This window comes from Aotus nancymaae, unplaced genomic scaffold (assembly GCF_030222135.1).
Source record: "Aotus nancymaae isolate 86718 unplaced genomic scaffold, 86718_ANA_hifiasm-v0.15.2.pri h1tg000021l, whole genome shotgun sequence".
NCBI lineage: Eukaryota > Metazoa > Chordata > Mammalia > Primates > Aotidae > Aotus > Aotus nancymaae.
The window spans coordinates 21,633,989-21,659,533 of record NW_026988433.1 but is presented as its reverse complement, the minus strand read 5'-3'; the positions used below and the strand labels follow the sequence as shown (position 1 = coordinate 21,659,533).

Here is a 25,545-nt window from a genome sequence, read left to right as displayed (position 1 = left end):
AGTGACTATTCTTTCTAAATCAGCCTACTGTACATTAAACCAATCTATCAAGTAAGAATAGTAGACAGAATGGCCCTCATCACAGAAGCCTGCTGATGCTAACACCAAGTGAAAAACTTTCCTAATGTCAAAGCCAAGGCTCCTCACTCTCACCCTGCGACCAAACTCTTTAGAACTTCAAATTAATGTGCGTTCCCAGTAGAAGTTTTTTTTGTTGTTGTTGTTCTTTTTTTTTTTTTTTCTTTGAGATACCGTCTCTCTCCGTGGCTCAGGCTGGAGGTGCAGGGGTGCGATCTCAGCTCACTGCAACCTCCGTCCCCCAGGTTCAAACAAGTCTCCTGCCTCAGGCCTCCCAAGTAGCTGGGATTACAGGTGAGCACTACCATGCCTGGCTAATTTTTCTATTTTTAGTAGAGACGAAGTTTCACCATGTTGGCCAGGCTGGTCTCAAACTCCTGACCTCAAGTGATCTGCCTGCCTCAGCCTCCCAAAGTGCTGGGATTACAGGTGTGAGCCACCATGTCTGGCTCCCAAGAAGAATTTAAACATGAACTTGATCTTTTTTTTTTTTTTTTTTTTTTTTTTTTTTTTGCGACGGAGTTTCACTCGTTACCCAGGCTGGAGTGCAATGGCGCGATCTCGGCTCACCGCAACCTCCGCCTCCTGGGTTCAGGCAATTCTCCTGCCTCAGCCTCCTGAGTAGCTGGGATTACAGGCACGCGCCACCGTGCCCAGCTAATTTTTTGTGTTAGTAGAGACGGGGTTTCACCATGTTGACCAGGATGGTCTCGATCTCTTGACCTTGTGATCCACCCGCCTCGGCCTCCCAAAGTGCTGGGATTACAGGCTTGAGCCACCGCGCCCGGCCGAACTTGATCTTTAAAAGAATGCTAATATTATATACCATAATTTTCAAATGGAAATATTCGACATCTCTGAATGACAGAGAAGGCATATTTCTGTGTCAATAGTCCATGAGCAGTCCTTACATCTTAATGTAACAAAGATGTTCACAGTCATTAATGATCATGTATTATTTAATATTTTCTCATTATATAAACATCACTTATTCAAACGATGGACTGCAAGAAAAATAACTTTGCATTTAGTAACCACTATTAAGGCCCTTTTGAGTAAAGAAATCACCTTGAAAATCAGTGGAACTTACTCTTCAAGGTTACATGCGTCAAAGTCACGTGACCTGCCTGCTTAGATGGTAACAATTTATTTAAAAGCAGCCTCCTTTTCTCCAGGGAAGCAGGAGAAACACACTTTGTGCAGAAAACTTTATTTGTCCCAGCATAAGCAATATCAACCGTAATTTTAATGAACAAATCAGATTAAAATTTTAACATAAATATTCAGAACTAATATCAACAGGACATTATGATTCAGAAAATAGGTTTTTAATATATACATGGCATTTAAATTAGAATGTTACTTTTCTACAACATATCCATGTGTTTGATATGTTGCAATATTAGATTTAGCACCAAATAGTAATTAAGAATTACAAGATTTTATTCTTATTTTTGATGAAGGAAAAAAATAGCTAAATATTCAAATTCCTATGTGGTTTTTATCAATAATTTTATCTTAGATAAAGGACTTCTCCCAGATTAAAGCAGTCTTTCACTATATAATATTGCAAAGCTAACTTTAAAAAAATTATTCAGTTAAAATTTAGAATTCCTCAGGCATTCTAAAAATCAAACTACTTTAAGGGCAGACACACGAAGGCAGCTATATGGGCTGTCACTCTCAAAAAGGACCCAGAAAACACCATTCCTTCTTACAGCCAATAGGAAGGTTCACTAGGACCTTGGCCAAGAAGCTGTAAAAATGAACCCAAGTTCAAGACTGGCTGAACAAAGTTCATTTGTTTATCATTAACTACTGCATACAGTGCAAATAAGGCTGTGCGGCAGATCTTTCTGGGGCTGTAAAGAAGCATAATTACCAGGCAGAGATAAATCCCTTTTTAACAATGATACAGATAGTTCATAGCTTCACACAACATTTATCAAATTTATCTCTAATGAACAAAAGGTTAATAGAAATAGTTTTAATAAACTAAAGTTAAAACACAGAAATTATAGGTTATTAAATAATGAAGAGGAAACTATTTTGTAATTATAAACTCACATAGGAGTTAAACAAAGACAAACAAAAACATGAACAAATTGTGGTATTGTACCTTCTGAAGACATGCGTTTAGGCATAGTAGAGACAGGAGCTGGAGAACCATGAGCAGAGGGGTGAGACGGGGGTCTGGATGGCCGCGAGGGGGGCCTGGAGGGCGGCCGTGTAGGGGTGGCTGCCCGAGGTGGAAGAGAGTTGGGACCTGACTGGTAGCGAGAAGGTGGGCGAGAGGAAGGAGATGGGCAAGGCGATGGCCAGGGAACACCTGACAGAACAAATGATATGAAGGAAAGTATAAAAACTAAAGAAAAAAATGAGGGAAAAAAGTAAACAGAAAAAAAAGTAAAATGACAAAAATGATTTCTTGTACATTTTAACCCTTTGAGGACAGTCATTTGATTTGTGATAAGTTTTAGCATAACTTAACTGACATAAATTCACATTTTACTTTAACCTCCTTAAGATTAAGTCTGTTTAAATGAATACACGTTCCCAAAGGGTTAATTAGGATCTACACACACTACTGAAGAAGACAGTTAAGACTTTGCCTATTAATCCTGCTTCTATAACTGTTTCTCAAGTAATCAGCTGTTTAAAGGAATATAACATACACTAGATAATTTCACATAATAAACCATAATAATTCCTACTCAGGAATAAGATTATTTACTGTATTAGTTTTAACTTTGAAGCATAATGAAAATAAGCAGTAGCTATTATATCCAATTAGAAATGCTGGTTCCTTATAGTCATCTGATTTTTATCAGGTTTAAACCTAAAATTCAGTTTGAAATCTCATTAAGCAAGTCCCATTTAAATAGAAATAAAACATTACTCTTTTCTAGAGTCACAGGAGTATCAAATGTTAATATTCATTTCTCTTTCAAAAAAGTCTTGATCTCATTAAACTAGAAAAAGAGAGACCTTCTAAATAATTTATACAGTTAAACACTTATCTAAGCGACTGCTTAGTAAATACTGCAATTACAAGGCAGTCATCACCAAATAAATCTATACTGATGGATATGCCCAGGTAAAGATACAGCTAGTATTTAACATTACATATCACTTACCTTAATCTTATCAAACAGTCCAGGTCTCCTCTCCATAGGGTTCCACACACTTGAGTATCATACATTGTCCAGCCCCTTCAGGTTTTTTAACTTTAAAATTCTGTTTATGAACAACTAAAATCTTTCCTCAGTGAGCAAAGAAATTTCACCCCCAATATTAAGTACAGAAAATACTCAAGAGTGTACACTTGGAGAGGAATTCTGGAGAAAAGACTCAATGAAAACAAATGAAATTGGAAACTTAGTGTTCTCTATTTTCATCTTTCTAACTTTCCAAATTTAAATATCTAAAATTGAACATCCACTCTTTTCTCAAAGTTAGTAACATATTATTGCTATTACTATTTCCATACCATCCATAGAAGTGTTGTTCAGTATCCCTGATTTATGGAAAAGATCCACAACCTACAAGATATATTCAATCTAGATTTAGAGGTAGAGTAAAAAATGTCTTCCTACTAAAGATTCAGGTTTCTTTAACTTAAGTTGCTAAACTATAACATCCACCCTTAGACTGAGTTGTTTTTGCTGTTTTTTAAGCACATTTCTCTAGTCACTTTCTTCACATGACTCTTGATCGTATCTTGTAATTTACCTGAGATCCTTTCTTGAAGCGTAATACAAAAACAGTTAATGAAAATGAATCTATATTAACCACAGTGTTGCACATAGGTTAAAATTTTCCATATACATTATGTCTAAATAATTTTATTATCTAGTGTTTTTAAAATTGAGAACCTATCCAAAGTTTCCAATTTCTTTATATGTGGAGTGTTTTTGGCCAAGTGATTGTCTTGGGTTAAATGCAGCACTTTATCTTAGTATATCATGAGTATTTCATCATGCTAAATAATGTATATGCCAATAACGTATATAATGTTTTACTACTTTGCTTGACACAAAAGCCAATTTTAAGTAATGCTGAAGTGAAAACTACTCTGCAAATCATTAAAGTATACATTCTTATCAGTTATGTAAACTGTTTTAAGTATTTAGAAAACTATTTGATCAATGACATTGACAAATCTGGTCAAAATACTTGCCTCCATTAACTACTCTTTGGTCTGAACCAGAATTCGGGTTGAAATCTGAAGTGTGTGAAGTGGATCTTGATGGCATGGAGCCCGATCCAGGCTGGCCCATACGCGGTGAATTCTGTCTCCCACTTCCCCAGGATATGACATCTCTATTTCTTTGTCCAGGAGGAATATATTTATTTTCCCTGAAAATGAGAGATCCTCTAAATCATTTTATTCTAAAAGGTACCAGGCCAATGAAACATATCTAAAAGTCATCTAGGCAGAAGGGAATGCTTGTTACAAAAAGGTTCTACACTAAACCAAACTGCCTCACTCCCAGATGCCCCTGTTCTTCCATCTTTCCCTGAGTTCTAGCCTCTGGCTTGTCCCTTCCCTTAGATTCTGCTCTTAAGCAAAAAGTTTAACAGATGTGTGCTCATTCTTATCTCACTTGACTTCTCCATGGCTGATACTATCAATCTTGGTCTATCTTCAACATTTTTTGTCCTTCACTTTCTCAACTTTATTTTCTCTGAGATCTCTTCTCTCACTGGATGTTCTTTGGTTTTTCATGGCTCCAATATCAGCAATGCTGATGAAACCCCAAACTAACCCGCCAGTCTCACAGTGTCAATATCTATCACTTGACATGTCAATTTAAATCACCAGATTCTAATCTGACTGCCTTAAAGACAGGATGCATTTCTTACTTTAACAGATAGGTAGCAGGTAATTCCCAACAAAAGTTTATGAATAAATGAAAGACCCACAAATCCCTCAAATGCAATTAACTGCCCAAATAGTCATTGTTTTCCCCCTCAAACTTGCTCCATGTTTCCCATCTCTCTTACCAGTACATCCAGTAAGTCACTTAGTTATCAAATAAGCCTCAGGCTCATCTCTGATCTAGGTGGTTACCAAGTTCTCAGAGCTGAACTATTTCAATCCACTGTTCTGTGTCTCAGCCAGTCCTTGATGCCCAAGGGTTTATTCATTACATCTCCTTCCAACAGGATGCTATTTAGCATGACATGCCACATCCTTCAGTGACCTCAGTTCCTACTATCAACTGCCATCGCTGCACCTGACATAGACCCTGTGTTCCAGACACATGCAACAACCAGCCCTTTCCTGAGCTGGACAAATTTTCTCACACAGCCATGTTTGTACACGGCTTTTCATCAAGTGAGAAATTCTTCTCCCAACTCCTCTCTGAGTGTCAAAGACCCTATTATCTTATCACAAAATGTCACCTCCTCAGCGAGGCTTTCTCTGACTCTACAAGTTATGCTAGCTCCTCCTCACTCTGGATATTCCTAGTACTTTGAACATGGATTTAATCAAGCAAATCATACGTACTGCTGTGACATTACACATGTCCCCCACCAGATCACTATTTTAACAAGCTCTTCAAGACCTTGGATTGGTCACCATGATATACCGACACTTTGCTCCACAGAGCTTACTCTCAAAAGCATATTTTCCAAGATTACCATAACCTTGTCTCTAGCAGAATCTTAAACCAATTCTACTTGCATTCTCTACCTAAGCTACATTAAAGGAAGAGGAAATATAATAACAATACACCGTCTCACACAGACCTTGAGTTGTGTATCCAAAATACTGCATCATGATTTCCTTTAAATACCTAGTGTTTATGCTGTGCCCCTCACGTTCACTGGAATTTCTCTGAACTGCTGTGTATTTTTCTTCCTCACTTCTATCATCATTTTCCAGGGCCACTCGAGCTTTGTACTGGGCACTTGACTCAATTTCCTCGGCTAACTGGTTTGCCCTTGCTTCCCGTTTTAAAAATTCTTCCGAGTTATCTCTTTCTAAGGGTACCCTGAAACATGAGGAAAAGAAAAGCAAAATTAGTACTTTAAAGCCACAGTTTATATATCTGTCATAATCAACTACTAAGAAAGTTGAAAGTTTAGAATATAGGTTTAAAAAAAAACTGTAAAAGTTACAGTGATCTGTTTATTTATAAATCAAAATTTGAACTTTTTTTGTTACCTTTTCTCTAGAGAAACATATTTCAAAAATTGGTTAAACTGTTCACCATAATCTCTGCCCTTGCAAATTTATTTATTTTTTAGCAACTTAAAAGACAAAACCAAAATTTGTTTAGAGCATAAAATTAAGGTACAGGCAAACTACATTTATTCCCCTTTTTAATGTTAATTTATCACACTTGGCTAATAAGAGAAAAACTCTTTCACATAATTGTTTAACTTAAAAACATTTATTCAACAGCATAAATTAAGTTGATGAAAATCAAAAACAAATGCACTGAAATAAAAACAAACTTTTTAAACTTACGTATACGAAGATAAACTGCTATCATACGTAGACACTACACCATAATTTTCTTCATTATATCGAAACATATCATTGGGATCCCATCCATTAGACTAGAAGAAAATGAAGCTCATTTTTCAAAATGACAAAGTATTTATCCTCTTGCATTCAGTTATAACCAACATCTATACTAAAAATCTAATAGACTACTTGAACAAAATTAGCTAATTAGAAAATAGAAAAATATTCCTTTAAAATGTTTTAGGAAAAAACTTTTCCTCTACTTATCAGCCCCTCCAGTTGGTAAATAACTATACAACACAATTATTTGAACAGTTATTTTTAAAGTTTAGAACATTTTAGTCACTTCATAAAATAGCCTTCAGACCAAGGTTTTCTCTTTAACCCCTAAAAGCCATTTTTCAGTAGAGACAACTGCATTTACCTGTAACCTTCTAGAGATCACTGGTCCTCAGGTCTGTGGAGGACAGGAGGTATATATTTTACTGCTTTTTTTTTTCTCTGCCCCCACCTCTATTTTACTGTTTTTAAACAATGGATTTCACATGGAACAAGGGGTACTTTTTAACAGCCAAAAATATTTCCAACATGTGGGAGAAAGAAGGGAGAAGACAACGCTTTCCCCCATATTCAAGGATTCCAAGGTGAGACCACGTTATTGGGTGGCTGGCAACCTCCCCTTCCTCCTGGGAATGCTCAAATGGGAAGGGAACATGAAATGGTGAACAGGCAATCCCTGGACAAAGTCATGAGAACTGGGCTTTAGAGCTGGTTTTGCCATTAGCAGTTGTGAGACCTCAGAATTGGCAACCCTGGATCTCAATACTCTAACCTATAACCTCAGCATAGGTAACTCCACAATTCTACGAAGGAATTATAGGAAATCACCACTCACAAAAGAGAGGCTGCATTCTTTTTTTGGTGGTGGGGAGCTGGGGGCGAGCAAGTTTATTAAGAAAGTAAAGGAATAAAAGAATGGCTACTCCACAGGCAGAGCAGCTGAGGCTGCAATCTTTAAAGTAAAAGAATGAACCAACTGGGCCACAGGAATATTAATGTCTTATCAGAGAATATTAATGTGTGGATAATCACTTACCAGTGAATATTAATGTCTGGATAATCACTTCTCTAATGTTTTTCCAAGGCTTTTTTAAAGCCTTACTGGTAAAAAGCATAAAGTTCAGTAAAGGCTATAATCCATCCCAGAAGAATGGACACATCATCCAAGCAATGCTGATGGCAACCTCAATGCTAAAGCTTGCCTTAAAGTTTACCTATTAACCGTGAGTCCTCTGTGCTACTCCAGGTGAGACTATAATGTAATCCTACCACCAATGCAGCTCCTTGTGCCAAACACATGGGCAGGAAATCACAATTACTTATGGAGGCTTTAAAATTACTTAAGTAATGTATGCCCTACATAAAAAAAAAAAAAAAAGCACACAATATAGAAAGACTTTCGGTAAAAAGCAAACATCTTCCAATCCCATTGTGCATAAAAAACTACTATTAAGAGGTTCTTGGGTGTAATTTCAGGTACCTTCTATGCAGTAAGAATATGAACTGCTCTTTAAAAAAAAAAAAAAATTATGGCTGGGGGCAGTGGTTCATGCCTGTAATCCCAGCACTTAGGAGGCCAAGGTGGGCCAATCACAAGGTCAGAAGTTCCAGACCAGCCTGGCCAAAATGGTGAAATCCCATCTACTAAAAACACAAAAATTAGGCAGCTGTGATAGCAGGCGCAAATAATTCCAGCTACTCAGGAGGCTGAGGCTGAGGCAGGAGAATCGCTTGAACCAGAGAGGTAGAGGTTGCTGAGATCATACCACTGTACTTGAGCCTGGGAGACAGAGCAAGACTCAGTCTTCAAAAAAAATAAAAAAAAATCAGATAGAATCCCACTGTTCTGCAATGTGCTTTTTCTTTTATTTATTTACTTATTTTTAATTTTTTTTTGGCATATGAAAATTTATTACTACAGTATTTTCACCATTAAAATTTATGATCTTGGTCTTTCCTCCCTGCCTTTGTACAGGGCCAAAAGAGAGAAACTGGCCACTTTGACAACCTTAAAGCGGACTCCAGGAATATCACCAACAGCATGACCTTTGCGACGAAATCCAGCAACCAGAACTTCATTGTTTTCCTCAATGAAGTTTAAGCAACCATCATTGGGTACAAAGGCTGTGATTTTCTTGCCATTCTTGATCAGCTAGACCTGACACACTTCCTAATGACAGAATTTGGCTTCAACTCCTACTTTTTTCAGCACAATTCCTTTTGCATGAGAAGCACCTCCAGAAGGGTTGGCCTTCAGGAATGTGCCCAAATGGACTTTCTTGTACTGTTTATCATGCCGCTTCTGGTCTTGTTGGTGGCCACGAAGCTTTCTAGCAGTATGAAGTCCGTGACATTTGCCCATCCTGCTGGTGCCACAGGCCTAAGTGAAAGTGCTTTTTTAAAAAATAAATCTTAGATATCGTTCCATATCGGAACACCATTCTTTTTGGTAGATATGTAGTGTTTCAATTGAATGGTGACACCATAAATCTAACTCATGCTATACTGATCGATACTTAGATGTTTCCAATTTTTCACTATTAGAAATAATGTTGTGGCCAGGCATGGTGGCTCACATTTGTAATCCCAGCACTTCAGGAGGCTGAGACGGGCAGATTACCTGAGGTCAGGAATTTGAGACTAGCCTGGCCAACATATAGAGAAACCTGTCTCTACTAAAAATACAAAAATTAGCTGGGTGTGGTGGCACACGCCTGTAGTCCCAGCTACCTGAGAAGCTCAGGCAAGAGAATCGCTTGAACCCAGGTGGCAGAGGTTGCAGGGAGCCAAGATATGGCCCTACTGGACCAGCCTGGGTGACAGAATGGGACTCCATCTCTAAAAAAAAAGAAAAGAAAAGAAAAATAATGCTACAAAAAAAGAATCCTAGTTGGGCATGATAGCTCACGCCTGTAATCCCAGCACTTTGGGAGACTGAGGTGGGTGGATTACCTGAGCTCAGAAGTTCCAGATCACCCTGGGCAACACAGTAAAACCCTGTCTCTGCAGAATTTAAAAAAAAAAAAAAAAATCTTCACATATAATTATTTGCATGTCTTATAGATATATGAAGGCAAAAATAAATTACTAGAGGGAGAATTGCTGGAACAAAGTGTATGTGCATTTTTAATTTTAACGAGCCTTGCCAGATTCTCTCCAGAAAGCCTCTATCAATTTATCCACCTCACTAATAGTGTAAAAGAAGTCTCCGTTTCTCCATATTTTTCATACAGGTGATGTAATATACAGACTTGAGAACCATCATATTAGGTTATATATGATTCGTTAAAGTTTGAAAATTAATAATGACATGTTGCCTGATTATGTCCAGTTTTATTACTAGACATGAGGTCAAAGTAGGCATTTTAGGTTTCTTGTCTGAGGAAAAGAAGAGTGTCATTATTAAGCTGTTATGCCTTAAACATCAAACCCAGATATGTTACAAATTCTGTTTCTACTCAATGGAAGATTCTTCACTCAACTCAAATTAACCTACCTTAACACTGATTTTTGGCAAGAGACGTTGCTTTATATCTCTATGCTCTCTATCCTAAAGGTAGAGTCTTTAGTAAGCATTTGTTTTTATTTTTATTGTTTAGAGAAGGGGTCTCCTTATGTCGCTCAGGCTGGACTCCCAACTCCTGGGCTCAAGTGATCTTCCTGCCTCACCCTCTCAAGTAACTGTGACTGCAGACATGTGCCAGCATACCCAGCTAAGAACTTCAAGTACAGATAATGCATTAAGAGAGAAGCAAAACTAATATGTGACAAGAGGTAGTTTAGAAATAGAGAATTTGGTGGAGAATAACCCCAATTTAAGACCAAGAAATTTATATAATGCTTTAATTCCAATGAACCTAATTATTTATCTTAATAATGACAACCTTTTCTTCAGACAAGAAGCTTAAAATGTCCTACTTCAACCTCATCTCTAGGTGAAATCAACAAACAAGATACCATTTTCCTCAGGTCATCTTATTTGGCAGGGTATTAAACCAATAACACACTGGCATTTCCTCTGATTTCTAATTTTTTTTTTTTTTTGATGGAGTTTCACTTTTGTTGCCCAGGCTGGAGTGCAACGGCGCGATCTCGGCTCACAGCAACCACCGCCTCCCAGGTTCAAGCTATTCTCCTGCCTCAGCCTCCTGAGTAGCTGGGATTACAGGCATGTGCCACCACACCTGGCTAATTTTGTATTTTTAGTAGAGACAGGGTTTCTCCATGTTGGTCAGGCTGGTTTCCCAACCTCAGGTGGTCTGCCTGTCTCGGCCTCCCAAAGTGTTGGGATTACAGGCGTGAGCCACTGCACCTAGCCTCTAATTTTAATTTTTAAGTTGCTTATTATTATTTATTTTAATCACAAAGAAGTAATTAATGAGGATCCACAAGAACAGGCAGTACTCCTTAACCCCTAAAAGTAAAATAACAAACATTTTTCTTTATATATTGCCTGGGAGAAAGTCTAGTTACACAACAAAACTGCTGCTCTAAATACACTCACTTCAACAACAATAAAAACACACTGAAATTACAACCAAGAGATAGGATGTCACATGCACACCACACTGACCACAGAGTCTGGCACTAATTACAAAGATGTTACTTACTACATCATTTTCCAAAGCCTCAAGTTCCTCATTGGCTGTGAGTTCACCTGCATCCCAGGGCTCCAGGTCCTTCTCTTTGTGTTCGCCATTCACTTTAGCACTGATAGCAGAGTCAGTAAAAGCATCTGTAAAGAATGGTTTTGGTTGAAAGTTCATATAATCGGACAATCAGCTACATTCACACACATGAATGACCAACAAAGACCTATGTTAAAAAACAATTATGAAAAGTGAATTTCACATAATTGTTTAACTTAAAATCTAACAGAAACATTTATTCAACATAATTTAGGTTGATGGAAACAAAAGACAAATGCACTAAAATAAAGGTAAACTTGGCCAGGCTCACGCCTATAATCCCAGCACTTTGGGAGGCTGAGGCGGACAGATCACGAGGTCAAGAGATAGAGAACATCCCGGCCAATATGGTGAAACCCCATCTCCACTAAAAATACAAAAATTAGCAGGCATGGTTGTGCGCGCCTATAGTCCCAGTTACTCAAGAGGCTGAGGCAGGGGAATCACTCGATCCCAGGAGGCGGGGTTGCAGTGAGCCAAGATCATGCCATTGCACTCCAGCCTGGCGACAGAGCGAGACTCCATCTCAAAAAATAAAAAATAAAGGTAAACATAAAACTTATGTACGTGAAGATAAACTGCTATCTAAACTAAGATGAAGAGTAACATTCAGTAAAAGTATGCTTTCACATTTAATTTAGTAAACGGAATCACAGATGACTATTAGTAAAGGTATTTTCTTCTCATATAATTTTAAGCCACATGAAGCATATTTTAATGTATTGACATAATTCATTAAATTACATTATAGGTAATTACTCTGTGTGTCTCAGCCAAGTGACCAAGAAAATTTCTATCAATTCATCTAAAATCTCTCTCTCTTTTTTTTTTGTTTTTCTTTTCTGAGACAGAGTCTTGCTTTTTTGCCCAGGCTGGAGTTCAGTGACACCATCTCAGCTCACCGCAACCTCTGCCTTCCAGGTTCAAGCAATTTTCCTGCCTCAGCCTCCTGAGTAGCTGAGATTACAGGCACTCATCACCACACCCAGCTAATATTTGTGTTTTTAGTAGAGATGGGGTTTCACCATGTTGGCCAGGCTGGTCTCGAACTCCTGACTTCAGGTGATCCACCCACCTCAGCCTCCCAAAGTGCTGGGATTACAGGCATGAGCCACCATGCCTGGCCTAAAATATCTCTTTTGTAATGGATGCACTAATTAGATATACCTTCAGAGTACCTGCAGCCAAATATATGTGGATTTTGTTTTTAACTTTCCATATTCATGTCTATTATGCAGTGGTCAATATTCCAGCAAACTCTGTGAAGCCATTCTAAGTGGTTTATCCCCTCCCAGAATCCACTTCTTCATATATAACCACTCTGCTACAAAGTTCAGGCCCTACAGTATTACCTGTCCTCAGAAAGCCCCATTAGCATATTCTCACTTTGTGTCCTCTTCTCTTCTACTAATGTTATTGAAGAGTACTGACTTATGAGAGCAAATGTGGCATCCATATATTTAGCTGACCATACTGCTGTCTGACAAAGGAAATTTTCACTAGCTGGGAGTTAGACTCAGCTAAATAAAGGCCCACTGGGCAATGATGGCATTAGGAAATGCTTTGTAGATATAGGCTTGCACTTAAAAGGTTGGATCCATAGAGTAGCACCTACTACTAGCTAAGGAGTAATACTGCTGCTGATATGGCTCTGCTGAGGAATATAAGCTCCCAGCCACTGTTTCCTCCCCTTACTGCAAGTTGCCACTAAGAGGAGGAAGGGACGAATCAACAGCTAAACACACAATGCTCCTACAAAAGAGGTTATTTCAGAGGGATTTTTCTGTTTGGCAATGCTTCTATAACTGTCACTCTCTTCCCAGTGGGCAAAGTGATACTAAAATAAGACATTTGAGCCAGCAAATTTGAGCATGGAACTTCAAGCCTAGCTGAAATTCTAACGCCTTCATATCCCAAAGTAGGTGTGGGTAGGCATGGCTGTGTGTACGTGCACATCAGGGAATAAAAGCATCAGTGCACCTCTGGGCTTAGCTGCCAGCTCCACCAGCAGCACTACTCCCATGGCTAGCAATTCTAAGAGCTCAAGGGAGTTCCCCAGAGTACAGGACTCAGCTGAAGATGGAATGGAGCATTAACTAGAAATGGCTGAATTTTGGAAAATCTAAGAGATTCTAAGAGACTAATGCTGTCTTACCAATACCTCATCTTTGCTGAAAGCTACTGATGGCACTAGAAAAAATTATGTATTTTCAAGAATGTATAATGTTCCAAGAAAACATCAAATAACCTACATTAGGATCCTGAAATCCCTTTAATTCTCACAAAACTAGACCAAAAAACTACACTACAGGAAAATTCCAAACCAGTCATATTATCTTCTACAAGAAGCAACAGAACTGTTACTTTACATGTAAGATTCAGTTAATGTTTTAATCATACTAGTTTTTGAAAAGCACACATTTAAGTGAATAAAGCATTTATTTAGATAGAAGTTCAGCATTAAAGATAATAGTTTTGATTCAAGAAATTAAAGCTCTAAGCAGCTAGAGTTTTTATAGAACCATATAAATGGATTTTTTTTCTCACTGCAGGGTATGTGTATGTGTCTGTGTGTTTGTGTAAAAATATTTGGAAAAGCCTGACTGAGTCAAGCTGACTTCAAATCAAAAGATCCCAAATGTACACACAAAGTAGCTTAAAATATGTCTTTATGGTATTACTCTAAACAAACTTCTAAAACGATCCCCAAGTAAGAGCCAGTGGGGAAAAGCAAGCAAGTGTCTATAACTTTAGTGACCCAGGCTTTATTCCACTGACCAGAATTTAGGTTGTATTAACAGGAAATTTTAATCTTAAATCTTCTGTTTACAATACCAAACTTAAAAAAAAATTATTCACAGGTTACTTAGCAGTCTGGTCTTCAAGGCAGAAATGGGGAAGGGGAATACACAGAAGTGTGATTCTATAAAGAATGATATTCCTTGATTTTAAAATTTCCCCAAAAGTAATTCTTTCTAAAGATGAGTAAAGGGCTTAGGGAAAGATGTGCAGAAGTGGAGAGTTAGCCCAAAATGAGGCTATTGCATCAGGATGCTGAGAAAAACCCTGGCTACAAGTAATACATGTTAGGCCAACACTGCATTATTAGCTGGAAGAAGCAAGATCTGGGTATCCATTCTGCACTATTACCAATGTCCACTATCATAAATTCTCATTTGTTTTACAATGGTTAAAAGTTTGGATTTTTGTTTCTATTTCTTTAATTTTTTTTTTTTAAGAGATGGGGTCTTGCTCTGTCACTCATGCTGGAGTCCAGTGCCACAATCACTGCAGCCCTAAACTCCTGGGCTTAAGCAATCCTCTCACCTCAGCCTCCCAAGTCACTGAGATTACAGGCATGAGCCACCATGCCCAGCAAGTCTGGATTTTAAAAATACCATTGTTGGTATTAAATAGTGTTGTAACCAGGATTCCTGCTAAGTTCAGAAAAAAAAACCACTGGCTCTAATCTACAGGCAACTGTGGGAATTTGCATGCAGCTTTTACCAACGCCGTAAGTCAAAGTATATTAATTTTCCAGTATCCTCTATGGTGAGAAACAAAAGCATTGTAAGAGCAAGATGCAAGAATACAAAGTGACTATTAGAAAAGTGTTACCTGTTTCTGAAGGAACTACAGGCATAGAAAGAAAAAAGGAAAAACATAAAAATCATCAGATGAAATGACAAATAATTAGTTTTTCAATTTATAAAAGCCTCTAGACTAGCAGGCAACGTGGGATACTCCCTGTATCCCACCTCCATGCTACTCCCACAGCAGTTGCCTCTCAATACCATCCCTTCAGATTCTGGGCAGAAACCTAGTCATTATGTGCTGGTGGTGCCACCTGGTGGTGGTCATAAAGAAATATCTGAACCAATGTGTGAACCTCTTCTGGGCCAGGAAATGGGATATGTAATCTTTCCTCTTTTACCTCTGAGAAATCATTCAAACTTGTCTGAGAGTTTTTTAAAGGGCCAGAATGGTCAAATAACTAAAATGCTAGTGTTAAACATTAGAAATATAAACTTAAATGTATGAAAACTATAAAATGACATAAAAATGGATGAAATAATCATTAACATCAGATTTAACACCAGAAACCCTTAAATGCGCTTCCAGAAACGTTATCAAAATCCTCAGCTATCCATTTCATCTCAATTAAATCAGGATTTTTTCAAACATTGAAATTCCAGATAAATCTAAAAAATCATATTGTTTTGATCAATTACTATCCCTGTGGCATTTTCAGCTTTTTAAGACAGCTTCTCATTATGTGTCATGTTATTTGTGGACCAATCTATATACTATAAAGTATCAGTATATAGATTGGTATCAATGGGTGGCAACCTGGCAACTATGGAAGTATTCAGTCATTTTTAGCACTTACTGAGTACCTACAATGCACTCATAAGTCTGGATGAGGCAGGGATTCACATCTGACTAGGATACCATCCCCAGCTTTTCCTGTAGGAGCTCCTGGGTGTGAGAGACTAGTTACAGAAACGAAGCAAATCTTTTAGAATCTAACGCAATGAGTGCTACAATATAATTAAGAACAAAGTTCTAAGGAACAAAAGGTGCTAGCTTTCTAAAGTGACAGCGGCAGCCTACCAGTGGCAGCTGATCTAGGTCTTCAAGAACACAAGAAGAAAATCAGGAGGGGGAAGTAAAATGGTTCCAACATAGACTAGAGTGGCATTAAAAATATGTGTATCAACATTTTCTGAATTGTACACAAGACCACAGGCCTCCCCAGCAAAGTGGGCCTAGGGTTAGCGGGGAGATTATCTTTTCATTGTATACTCATCCATTCCAACTGAATTGTACACTACAAGCATATACTACACCATGTCTTAAAGACTATAATACTAAAGAGGACGGGCGCGGTGGCTAAAGCCTGTAATCCCAGCACTTTGGGAGGCCGAGGTGAGCGGATCATAAGGTCAAGAGATCGAGACCAACCTGGCCAACATGGTGAAACCCCATCTCTACTAAAAAACACAAAAATTAGCTGGGCGTGGTGGCAAGTGCTTGTAGTCCCAGCTACTCAGGAGGCTGAGACAGGAGAATTGCTTGAACCCGGGAGGCGGACGTTGCAGTGAGCCAAGATCGCGCCACTGCAGTCCAGCCTGGCACCTGGTGGCAGATCAAGACTCTGTTTCAAAAAAAAAAAAAAAGACTATAACACTGAAGAATAACATAAATAAACAAGTTGGGGATAAGAAACACAGTAAGGGTACAGAATATATGGATAGGAACAACAAAACCAAGGGCACAAGTGGAGCCACACTCCTCAGATTGGAGTCGGGTAGGAGTATAATGACAAAAGAGACTGTGGAAGATGGGGCACAGGAAGCCTCTAGATTAGGTTCTTAGTCTTTTTCTTAATCCATGGGCCCCTTCGACATTTTAGGGAAGCCTATGGAACCGTATTCAGAATGTATTTAAATTCATAAAATACACAGGAAATCAAAGGAGAAAAATTACACTGAAATGCAATTATCAAAAACTAAAAAAATCTGTTGGCATAATAACATATGCTTTTTAATTAAAGCATTAAATATTAAGATCTAACAACAGGTGTTTAATAACTACTATAAATTTAAACAAGTCATGAGCATAAATAATAATTTGAAGCAGGGTACAGTAGCACATGCCCTTAATTCCAGCTACTTGGAAGGCTGAAGTGGGAGGATTGCCTGAGCCCAGGAATTCAAGGCCAGAGTGGATAACATAGCAAGATTCTGTTCCTGAAAATAGTAACTTGAGGCCTGGAGTGGTGGCTCACGCCTTTAATCCCAGCACTTTGGAGGCCAAAGAGGGTGGATCACTTGAGGTCAGGAGTTGGTGAACAGCCTGGCCCACACGGTGAAACCCTGTCTCTACTAAAAATACAAAAATTAGCTGGGCGTGGTGGCGCCCCAACTACTCGGGAGACTGAGGCAGGAGAATTGCTTGAACCTGGAAGGTGGAGGTTGCAGTAAGCTGAGACTGTACCACTACACTCCAGCCTGGGCAACAAAGCAAGATCCTGTCTCAAAACTAACACTAGTCACTTGTGGCCTGTATTTTTAATGGAAAAAAAAAAAAGCTAAATTCTCGAAGGTTAGTGTAAATAAAGATGTAAACTTCTCTTTATATAAGGTCATCAATGCCCTGAATTCTCTCCACAAATTCTTTGAGAATCCAAGATCCAGAATGAGAACTTTCTTCTTTGTACTGACAAGCAGGAAGAAAGAGCCTCTGCCATGAATAAAGCAAATAGGTGAGGGACTGGAAGGAGTGGTCATTAAGGTTTTAGAAATATATATATTTTTTGAGATGGAAACTCACTTTGTCACCCAGGCTGGAGTGCAGTGGCGCAATCCCCACCTCCAGGGTTCAAGTGATTCTCCTGTCTCAGCCACCTAAGTAGCGGAGATTACAGGTACACACTAACACACCCAGCTAATTTTTGCATTTTTAGTAGAGATGGAGTTTTACCATGCTGGTCAAGCTGGTCTCGAACTCCTAACCTTATGATCCACCTGCCTCGGCCTCTGAAAGTGCTGGGATTACAGGCATGAGCCACCACACCCGGCCCAATAGGTTTAAGGAAAGAAAAAAAACAGTCTTCTGAGTTCTCTTGAGGGTCCAGGAAGAGCTAGAAACCCGATATTCCTAACCAGCCCCCCAAGTGGGGCTTCCTCCGGTCACACCCAGCAGACTGGATAGGAGTAGACAGAGTTTAAGAGCTAGAGAAGCAGAGAGTGCTGTGAGGGACAAGAAGAGAATAAAAGAGTAACAGTAGATCTTAGAAAGCATTCTGGAAGAGAAGCAGTTCCAAGTGATGACAGTCATGAAAATAGGCTGCTACAATGCAGTGGAGGTGAAAGGGACTGATGGAACAGAACTTAGGAGGCTATTGTTTCCAAAATAATAGTGTTCTCCAAATGATCCACTTGAAAATAAATTATTTCAACATGCACTACGGTTGTCCTTCAGTATCTATGGGGAATTGGTTCTAATACCCACTGAGAAAACCAAAATCCATGGATGCACTCCAACCTCAGTGATAGGGTAAGACCCCCATAAAAATTTTTTTAAAAATTTAAGCTGGGCACGGTGGCTCACGTCTGTAATCCCAGCACTTTGGGAGGCTGAGGCGGGTGGATCACGAGGTCAAGAGATCGAGACCATCCTGGTCAACATGGTGAAACCCTGTCTCTACTAAAAATACAAAAAATTAGCTGGGCATGGTGGCACGTGCCTGTAATCCCAGCTACTCAGGAGGCTGAGGCAGGAGAATTGCCTGAATCCAGGAGGCAGAGGTTGCCGTGAGCCGAGATCGTGCCATTGCACTCCAGCCTGGGTAACGAGAGTGAAACTCTGTCTCAAAAAAAAAAAAAAATTAAAAAAACTTTTCAAAAATTAGTCAAAGAAATAAACATATGTTGAACATCTATGATCTGTAAGTCACTATATATATACTAGATACCATGGTCAGGGGGGTGCATTTCCTTAATTCTATAAATTTGTTTTCTAAACTCCAGAAAAGTTTAGTGCATTGGGAGAAGGAAAATACGTTGACAAAAAAAGATACTACACACTGCTTTGTAAAGATGAGTGTTTGGTACATGACAGATATCACTGGTTCCCCAACTATACTTCATGAAACCCTATGATGTCTTCAGGACACCCAGAAGGCAAGGGAAAGCTAGGTCGGGTGCTAGGACATCACTAGTTCTTCTCTCAAACAAAGGCTTGTTTTAACTATGAGTCAGCATGGAACTTCAGCAGAGGGTAAAAAACTGACCTATTCTGTGCTAAAAAATAAAATGCTAAAGTCTGGACGTGGTGACCCACCTGTAATCCCAGCACACAGGGAGGCTGAGATGGGAGGATCACTTGAGCCCAGGAGCTTGAGACCAGCCTGTGCAACATAGTGAGACATGTCTCTACAAAAAATAAACTAAAAACAAAAAATTAGCCAGGTAGAGTGGTACATGTTGCCCTAGCTACTTGGGAGGCTGAAGCGGGAGAATAGCTTGAGCCCAGGAAGCCGTAAGCCATGATGGCACTACTGCACTCCAGTCTGGGTGACAGAGAGAGACCCTTTCTCAACAAATAGATAAATATATACAAACATAAATATATAAGTTAATTAAAAATGTAAAGTGTAACAGCCATTGTTATAGGCAATAAAAACAAACCACAATGAGCAGGGAAGGTCAGAGAAGACTCTAAAAAGGACAGATTTGGGCTTGGTTTTGAAAAAGTATCTAAAACTCTAGTTAGTAGATTATTTAAGGTGGGAGTAAATCCAGGAGTAAAAGAAGGCAGCACAGGCACTCCAGCCTGGGCAAGAGAGCAAGACTCCACCTCAAAACAAAAAAGAAGGCACAAAGTTGGTGATGTCTAACACACAGAACATGCCAGCTTACTAGGTCAATAAGTGAACTAACATTGGGAAATAATGAGAGAGAAGGTTGAAAAAGAGAAGTTCCACTGGGAAGGGCTCTATATACCAAGGTATAGCATCCCAACTTTATTCTATAAGCAATAGTGGCCACTGAAGATTCTGAGCAAGGGATGAGATGATCTAATAAAAGCAATGTCTAAGAATTTCCTTATGTCAATGCCCAAGATTGACTAGAAGTGAGAAATCTGGAGAAAAAGTTGTTTAGGAGATTGTTACAATATTTGCCTTGATCAAAGAAAACAAGGACTAACGTTATTTTCTATTTTCACTGTTAAATCTTTTGTTATACACTTTTTGAACTTTTTACCATGTGTGCACATATAATTTTTAAAGTAAAGTTTTAAACAGAAAAAAAAAAAAAAAATCTATGCCGGGTGCAGTGGCTCACGCCTGTAATCCCAGCACTTTGGGAGGCTGAGGCGGGTGGATCACGAGGTCAGGAGTTCGAGATCAGCCTGGCCAATAAGATGAAATCCCATCTCTACTAAAAATACAAAAAATTAGCTGGGCGTGGTGGCACATCCATGTAATCCCAGCTACTAGGGAGGCTGAGGCAGGAGAATCACTTGAACCCAGGAGGCAGAGGTTGCAGTGAGCTGAGATCACGCCACTGCACTCCAGCCTGGGCGACAGAGTGAGACTCTATCTCAAAAAAGAAAAAAAAAATCTACAATGAGATACTACTTCATACTCTCCCACTAGGACGGCTATGATCAAAGAGACAGACAACAACAAATGCTGGTAAGGATGTGAAAAACATAAGATACCTCATACACTGCTAGTAGGATTATAAAATGATACAGCTACATTGGAAACAGCTAGGTAGGACTGTAAAATGATACAGTCACCACGCCCCTGAGACCACCCTGTGCAACACAGTGAGACTCCACCTCTATTTTCAAAATATAATAAAAAGGAAAGAACACAGCCCAGCAGTTCCTTAAAAGGTTCAACATATAGTTGGCATATGAGCCAGCAATTCCCTTGCAGGTGTGTATGTATGTGTAAGTGTGCATACACACCCGCCATGAGAATTGATAACCTATGTTCACACAAAATTTTTTTTTTGTTTGTTTGTTTTTTTGAGATGGAGTCTGGCTCTGTCGCCCAGGCCAGAGTGCAGTGGCGCGATCTCGGCTCACTGCAGCCTCTGTCTCCCAGGTTCAAGCAATTCTCTGCCTCAGCCTCCCTAGTTGCTTGGATTACAGGTGTGCACCACCACACCCAGCTAATTTTTGTATTTTTAGTAGAAATAGGGTTTCACCATGTTGAGCAGGCTGGTCTAGCACTCCTGGCCTCAAGTGATTCACCCATCCTGGACTCCCAAAGTGCTGGGATTACAGATGTAAGGCACTGCACCCAGCCCACACAAACCTTTTAAAGTCAATGTTCATAGCAGCATTATTCGTAAGTCAAAAGGTGGAAACAATGAAAATGTCCACCAACTGATGAATAAACAAAATGTAGTGTACCTGTGTACCTACTTGTACAATGGAATATTATTTGGCAATGAAAAAGAAAGAAGTACTAATACATGCTACATGGAGGAACATACTAAGTGAAACAAGCCTATCACAATATATATGGCGGCATATGGTGGCTCACGCCTGCAATCCCAGCACTTTGGAAGGCTGAGACAAGCAGTCACTTGAGGTCAGGAGTTCGAAACCTGCCTGGCCAACATAATGCAACCCTGTCTTTAGTAAAAATATAAAATTAGCCAGGTATGGTGGAAGGCATCTGTAGTCCCGGTTACTCAAAAAGCTGAGGCAAGAGAACTGCTTGAACCTGGGATGCAGAGGTTGTGGTGAGCTGCGATTATGCCACTGTACTACAGCCTAGGTGACAAAGTGAGACTCGGTCTCAAAACAAAAAGAAAAAAGAGGTTATATATTATGTGATTCCATTAATATGCAATGTCCAGAATGGGCAAGCCTATGAAAACAGCAGATCAATAGCTGGGGAAAATTGAAACAAATGGAGAGGAACTGCTAAGAAGTTCACAGTTACTTTTCAGAGTGATGAAAACGTAAAATGATTGTAGTGATGGTTTCGAGATGCGATGAATATATTTAAAAAAACAAAACAAAACAGGTTGGGAGCAGTGGTTCACACCTGTAATCCCAGCACTTTGGGAGACTGAGGCAGGAAGATCATTTGAGGCCCAGAGTCTGAGACTAGCCTGGGCAGCATAAGACCTCATCATTACAAAAAATAATAACAAAAATTAGCCAGGAGTGGTGCTGCATGGCTATAGTCCAAGCTACTCAGAAGGCTGAGGTAAGATCACCTGAACCCAGGAGTTTGAGGTTATGGTGAGCTATGATGGCACCACTGCAGTTCATCCTGGGCAACAAAATGAGACCGTCTCAAAAAAGAAGAAAAAAAAAACTAATTTTCTCCCTATCTCAAATCAATGATTAAATTTTCTAGCACTACGATAAAGTAAGATTAGAAAAAAACCCCTAAGAGAAAAATATATACTACTTAAGTAACAAAAAGCAGTATTTCTTATTACTAATAAATTCTGTTTTTGAGAGGTACAAATAGGATTCTTCAGTTAAAATTCAAGGGAAAACATTTATAAAACACATCGTCTTAGTTTGACTAAGCCCACTAAATAAAAGGCACTGCAATTAGTAATTTAACTTTCTTTTTTTTTTTTTGGAGACAGGGTCTCTGTCACTCAGGCTGCAGTGCAGTGGCATCATCTTGGCTCACTGCAGCCTCAATCTCCCTGGGCTGAGGTGATCCTCTCACCTCAGCCGCCCAAGTAGCCGGGAATACAGGCACACACCACCATGTCTGGCTACTTTTTGTATCTTTTGTAGAAATGGCGTTTCACCATATTTCCCAGGCTGGTCTCGAACTACCGGGCTCAAGCGAACCATCTGCCTTGGCCTCCCGAAGTGCTGAGATTACAGGCATTGAGCCACTGCACCCAGCAGGTAATTTAATGTTTTTAAAGCAATTTTCTTAAACTATAAATTAGCCAACTTAAAATTTGAACTGAAATTGTTTAGAAATGGTATCACTTAAAATGGTGCTGTATTTTACTTCAAAATCAACTAAAAAATAATAATAAAAAGTTCAAACTCACTAATCAGGTTCCTTTGAAAGCTGAGTGAAGATCAATAGTTCATGCTTTACAGAATCAAATACATATCAAATTCTACAGCAAAGCCTGAGTAGTACAAAACTAACAAGAACAAGAAAAAATACGGAAATCCACTTCATAAGGTTTGCTGTATTTAAAAAGCAAGGTGATAGATTCCACGTACATCATACTAGATTGCTGATTCTCACACTATCTCCTAAAAAGATCAAAAGAAATTTTTTAAAAGATTCCAATACAAAGATTCTATTTATGGGTAAACATTCTGTTTTCATTTTCTTTATTAGGCTTCTGAATCAGGACCTATTTTAATTGGGGCGGGGGGGGGGGTGTGGGGAGGGCTACCTGAAAGAAATTTGTGCATCTCAAAATATGAAATTAGCCCAGGCCAGGCATGATAGCTCAAACCTGTAATCCAGCACTTTGGGAGGCTGAGCCAAGATCACTTGGGCTCAGGAGTTCAAAATCAGCCTGGCCAACATAGTGGGACCTCATCTCTATTTAAAAAAAAAAAAAAAAAATTAAAGAGAGAGAGAGAGACAAATGAAGAAAAATTAGTCCAATCATTGTTTGAGCACTTCTTTATAAAAGGTACTATTTTCAGCTCATAAGTTAAAGAGAAAGAAAGGAAAAAGGAAAGAAAGTGATTCTGTAGAAAAGCTAAGACAAACAAAGTAAATTCAGAAATGTTCAAGAATCAAAAAACAGAATTTAGGAACTGAAATGCCAATACTATTAGCCAAGAATAGTATTCTTTTTATAACAACTTACTCTCAAACCCAAGGCAAAAGTGTTCAGAATTAGGTTAAGGAAAAGTCAGTAAAATGAAATTAATTCTAATTCTTACAGCTGTACAAATACCTTTTCTATTTCCCTGGCAAATATGTAAAACATTTTAAATATTCAAATTATTCTTTTCTAGTACAAAACAGAACAACTGTTCAAGTACACATGCCCACTTAATATTCTTTTCCAGGAGTATGAAATAGAAGTAGAACAAAGTAGAAATTAAACTGAGATAATTTATCCACATTCCTTCTCTTGCTTTATTACTAGTTTTAATATATCTGCTACGCATAAAACTCCATTGAGACTGTGCAAGGCAAAAGAAAAAATAATACTAAAACCAGATAATAAGTATAATAGCATTACACAACCCTGCCAGTAAATAGTCTTACTCAAAATGTCCTGGAAATTACATACCTAATAAAGAGTTCAAGAATGCTACTTGTTTTACTTAAACCATCCCATTAGCAGAGTCTTAAGTGTTTTACAATTGCCTCATTATCACTAAGTAAAAGTATTACTCTTTCTCACATTTACCATTGAGCATAAGTTAACAGACAAAAAATCATATTCCACTGCTTTGAAACTGAATTTCTTAAAAATAAAATGAAAATAAACTGCATTTCTTACATCATTACAAGTGAGAAGGGCCACTTTTTCTTATGCTCACTGGCCATTTTAAAAACATTTTTTCTACTTTTCCCAGTTTGTGGCATATCTTTTTAAATGTATGATACTTTTGGACACATCTAAGTACTTTTTTTTTTTTTTGAGATAGAGTCTTCCTCTGTCACCCAAGCTGGAGTGCAAGTGGCACGATCTTGGCTCGCTACAACCTCCACTTCCCAGGTTCAAGCAATTCTCCTGCCTTAGCCTCCTGAGTAGCTAGGATTACAGGCGTGCACCACCATGTGCAACTAATATTTTTGCTTATTTATTTATTTATTTATCAAGGCAGAGTCTCACTCTGTCACCAGGCTGGAGTGCAGTGGCGCAATCTCGGCTCACTGTAACCTCCGCCTACCAAGTTCAAGTGATTCTCCTGCCTCCCTCCTGAGTACCTGGGACTACAAGCCTGCACCACCGTACCCAGATAATTTTTGTATTTTTAGTAGAAATGAGGTTTCACCATGTTGGCCAGGATGGTCTTAATCTCTTGACCTTGTGATCCACCCGCCTCAGCCTCCCAAAGTGCTGATTTTACAGGTGTTAGCCACTGCAGCTGGCCTAATTCTTTAATTTTTTTATAATCCAATATATTAATCTTTTAATTTATGATTTTTTTTGCTTTGGTAGTCATGCTTATAAAGTCCTTCTCCACTCAAAATTAAGCAAATTCACAGATTTGATCCATTGCAGTTTGGGTTTTATCAGTTCTCTCATTAATCTATTTAATTTTATTTTGATTATCAGTGTTAATATTTCCTATTATAAAGTAGGAATCTAATTTCTCCCAAATGTCCCAGCATCATTTACCTTTTCTCCAGAATCAAAGTGCTACGTTTATCGTATAATTAACAAAATACCCAAATAAATTCAGTCTGCTTTGGGTTCTCCATGCATAGTCACTATGACAGTTATGTTTTAATTCTAATATATTTTAATATTTGGTAGGGTAAGTCCTCCTTTACGACTCAGGTGGAAAAAAATTTTCAAAATTCTTCTGTTAATACACATAATCTAATAAACTTTAGAATCATTTTATCAATTTCTACGAAAACAGAGGTTACTTTTCTTAATGTTTTGTTTTTTAAATTTTTTTTTGAGGTGGAGTCTCACTGTCACCCAGGATGGAGTGCAGTGATGCAATCTCAGCTCACTGCAAACTCTGTCTCCCAGGTTCAAGTGATTCTCTTGCTTCAGCCTCCCAAGT

At 38.6% G+C, this 25,545-nt stretch overlaps 2 protein-coding genes across 12 annotated transcripts in view; both read right to left on the bottom strand.

Moving 5' to 3' along the window:
• ATXN2 (ataxin 2) overlaps positions 1-25,545 on the bottom strand; it is a 148,388-nt gene that overhangs the window by 58,436 nt on the left and 64,407 nt on the right. For 6 of the 11 annotated variants that reach the window (XR_010343824.1, XM_064379833.1, XM_064379834.1 and 3 more), the window contains exons 5-9: positions 11,230-11,354; positions 6,560-6,651; positions 5,883-6,080; positions 4,259-4,437; positions 2,198-2,443 (exon numbers count right to left, since the gene is read on the bottom strand). Coding sequence is in view for 10 of the 11 variants with exons in the window: in XM_064379833.1 (XP_064235903.1) it covers positions 2,198-2,443; positions 4,259-4,437; positions 5,883-6,080; positions 6,560-6,651; positions 11,230-11,354 (840 nt within the window). In the remaining variant the exon portion in view is untranslated. The remainder of the gene's footprint in view (positions 1-2,197; positions 2,444-4,258; positions 4,438-5,882; positions 6,081-6,559; positions 6,652-11,229; positions 11,355-25,545) is intronic. The other 5 variants (XM_064379828.1, XM_021675518.2, XM_064379837.1 and 2 more) reach the window with 2 other exon arrangements.
• Positions 7,422-11,213, bottom strand: LOC135276258 (small ribosomal subunit protein uS12-like). Its single transcript, XM_064379839.1, is given in 1 exon segment — positions 7,422-11,213. A coding segment is annotated over 1 exon segment (423 nt). The 5' UTR covers positions 8,982-11,213; the 3' UTR covers positions 7,422-8,558.